This window comes from Gossypium arboreum, chromosome 4 (assembly GCF_025698485.1).
Source record: "Gossypium arboreum isolate Shixiya-1 chromosome 4, ASM2569848v2, whole genome shotgun sequence".
Lineage (NCBI taxonomy): Eukaryota > Viridiplantae > Streptophyta > Magnoliopsida > Malvales > Malvaceae > Gossypium > Gossypium arboreum.
The window spans coordinates 71,187,240-71,190,248 of NC_069073.1; the positions used below are offsets into that span (position 1 = coordinate 71,187,240).

General features: G+C 33.1%; 1 protein-coding gene across 1 annotated transcript; it reads left to right on the plus strand.

Annotated features, from left to right (window-relative positions):
- Window positions 1–1,332: 1,332 nt before the first annotated feature.
- On the plus strand, window positions 1,333–2,498 carry LOC108457927 (NDR1/HIN1-like protein 1). Its single transcript, XM_017757142.2, has one exon. It carries the CDS (start codon window positions 1,673–1,675, stop codon window positions 2,300–2,302), a length of 630 nt encoding a protein of 209 aa, XP_017612631.1. The 5' UTR covers window positions 1,333–1,672; the 3' UTR covers window positions 2,303–2,498.
- The last annotated feature ends 511 nt before the right edge of the window (window positions 2,499–3,009 follow it).

Consider the following 3,009-nt stretch of genomic DNA (forward strand, 5'->3'; position numbering starts at 1 on the left):
GGTCTGCATTTCATTTTCACTGGAAAAGAATCCCAAGCCCTCTTTTACCAACACTACCCTTTTTCACTGTAATAGTCTCGATTCTACTAGATTTTTATCTTCTTTTTGAACTCCTATTATAATCCACTCTCAATTTTATTTATTTATATTTGAATTTTAGGTGATTCAATTTAAAGAAAAATATGGAGGATGAAGATGGTCTGCATCAAAACTTTATTCACTCTCGCCCTTTCATTCCAGTTGACGTGTCGGCCAAACCGACAGCTTTCGCACTCAGTGTGAATAATTTTGTGACAGGACAATGGCGCGTATCATGCACACGCAGCCTCAGCAACTGGTTCCAAAAACCTTTTAATTCGAAAGACAGACAAAGTATGAAGTTTCAAACTCAAATCGGAATTTTTCTCTTTTCTTACAGCCTTAACTCATTTATACACCAATTTTGTTTTTTAACTACAAATTAACAAATTAAATACTAGAATTTTACCCGTAATTTTGGCCATCTAAACATTCATTAAAGTTATACTTTGAAAATTCAATGCTAAAAATAAAATAATATAGGGAGATTTTAATTACGTTAACAAAATTTATATTTCGTAGCACTCAGCTGAGATGTAATGTATGTTCTGGAACCTCAAATAAATAAGTTGGTAGGCCGAGCTGGAAGCTTCCCTGTTATGACACCATTTGCTATTATTTTACTTTTCTTTTTTCTTTCTTTCTTTTTTGTTTGATAATCACTTTTTCTGCTATCTTTTGATTTAGAATATCTTTTTATAATCTTCTTTTGGTTTAGAATTAACTGTTGAATGTTGAACTCAATAATTCATAAAGTTGCTATTTTTTCTTTTTAATTTTCTTTTCATATGGACTATGGAATCCCAAATTATTTTAAATCTACTTTTTTTTTTGGTTTGTTTGTTTCCAAGATTGATTAACAAAAAGTGAGCTTCCCTTTCTTGACTTGACATTGAACAATTACATGAGTAATTTTGTAGCACTATCCATGAATTTTCTTTTAATTTTATTTTTAAGTCAAATTCACATTTCTTTTTTTATAAAAAATTTAAAATACTTTACCATTATTTTTAACTAGTCAACTAAACCACCAATGTTATAGTAAAGGATTTACGGTCATCTAGATAAAATTGACACCTACAAAATATTATAAATTAATATATGATCTCTTCAAAATAAAAATAATAATTCAATTTTTTATAAATAAATAAATTATAAATTAATATATAACAAAATTATACTTTAACCTTCTAAAAAGTAAAATAACTATATTTAATCTTTAAAAATATGAAATTATAAATTTATAATGTTTCTAAAAATATCAGATTTATTATTAATTCATTATAAAATGAATAATGCGAATACATATTATGTCAGCATATACCGTTATTATACATATGTAATAAAAATTAACACTTTTTCTTAGCACACCCTTGAGTACTCTACACTGAGAGGTAGTGCTTTAATATAAATTCAATTATTGATTCATTACACATCCACTAAAAATTCTGTTTTATATAAATATCAATTACACTACCCTCAACACCGCAACACGTTCATCTCATTATACAAAAAAAGCAGATAGGTATATAGGTTGAACTCTCTTTTCTCCCCTTAGAACCAAACTTTCACCGACCTTCACTTTCTGCCTACCATGACGGCCAAGGATTGCGGCAACCATGGCAAAGGCCGGCGGCAGCTCATCCGAAGGCTCTTCGGTTGCCTTCTAGTCTTCCTCCTTATCGTTCTCATCACAATCCTCATCATTTGGGCAATCCTCCGCCCCACAAAACCCCGCTTCATCCTTCAAGACACCACCGTCTATGCTTTCAACGCCTCCAGTCCCAATTTCCTCACTTCTAATTTCCAAGTCACCGTATCCACCCGAAACCCCAATGACAGAATCGGGATTTACTACGACAGGCTCGTCATCTACGCCACCTACCGGAACCAACAAACCACCCTTAGGACAGCTCTCCCTCCAACATACCAGGGTCATAATGAGATCAATGTTTGGTCCCCTTTCATCTACGGGAACATGGTCCCTATAGCTCCCGATTTCTCCGTCGCTTTGAAGTCCGAACAAGCTGCCGGAACGATCTTCATGGTGATCAAGATTGATGGACGGGTGAGATGGAAAGTTGGGACTTTCGTTTCAGGCAGGTATCATCTCAACGTTAGGTGTCCGGCTTATATCACTTTCGGGAGCAAAAACAACGGCGTTTCTGTCGGAGAAAACGCTGTTAAGTACCAGCTCGTCACCAGATGCAGCGTCAGTGTGTGAGAGAGCACTCATCAATATCAACAAAGAAGAAGACCAGGCAACTAACGCCGTTTAATCTATATATTAAATCTCTCTCCCAGTTTCTTACTTCACGCCGTTAGTATATTTTTATTTATTTACTTTATAAGGAGAGGAGGAAATTGTACATTTTGCTATAGAATAAATGAAAAATAGAAAATTGAAAGCTAAAGCAAAATCTACAATTAAAGAGAAATTGTTTTCCATATCTAAATAAAATGAAATAGTGACATCAAGAAGAAATAATTTTCCATAGCTTGTAAAATCGCAATTAGTGGAGGTTGTGCTGTCTGTTTCTTCACCTACAAATTGGCTTTTTTCAAAACATTGGATCTTTAAATTTTATTTTTACCAAGAAGAAATAGGAATATTTTCTACCTTAATTAGGGTGTTACTTGTAATTTTCCGATATATAATTTAGTAAAAGCACTGTCGGTAACATGTTTGGGAAATTGGGAAGGATAGGGTGTTTTGGCACATGGAAATGGAATTAGTGGTCCTTTTCACTCAACCTAATTATAATTGCGTGTTAGAAAAGGACCTTTTGTAATTTGTCTACTCTCAAAATCAGTCCTTATCCTAACTTTAATTTATTCATTTTTCCAATCCCACCCTTCATGCTTATACTGTAGCACTACTTAAATAAGTGATAAATATTCTATTTTAACAACATTTTCAAAGCTTTTTCT

What these genes read in the sequence shown, in the direction of transcription:
- LOC108457927 (XM_017757142.2), top strand. Translation starts at nt 1,673, where the DNA reads ATGACGGCCAAGGATTGCGGCAACCATGGCAAAGGCCGGCGGCAGCTC.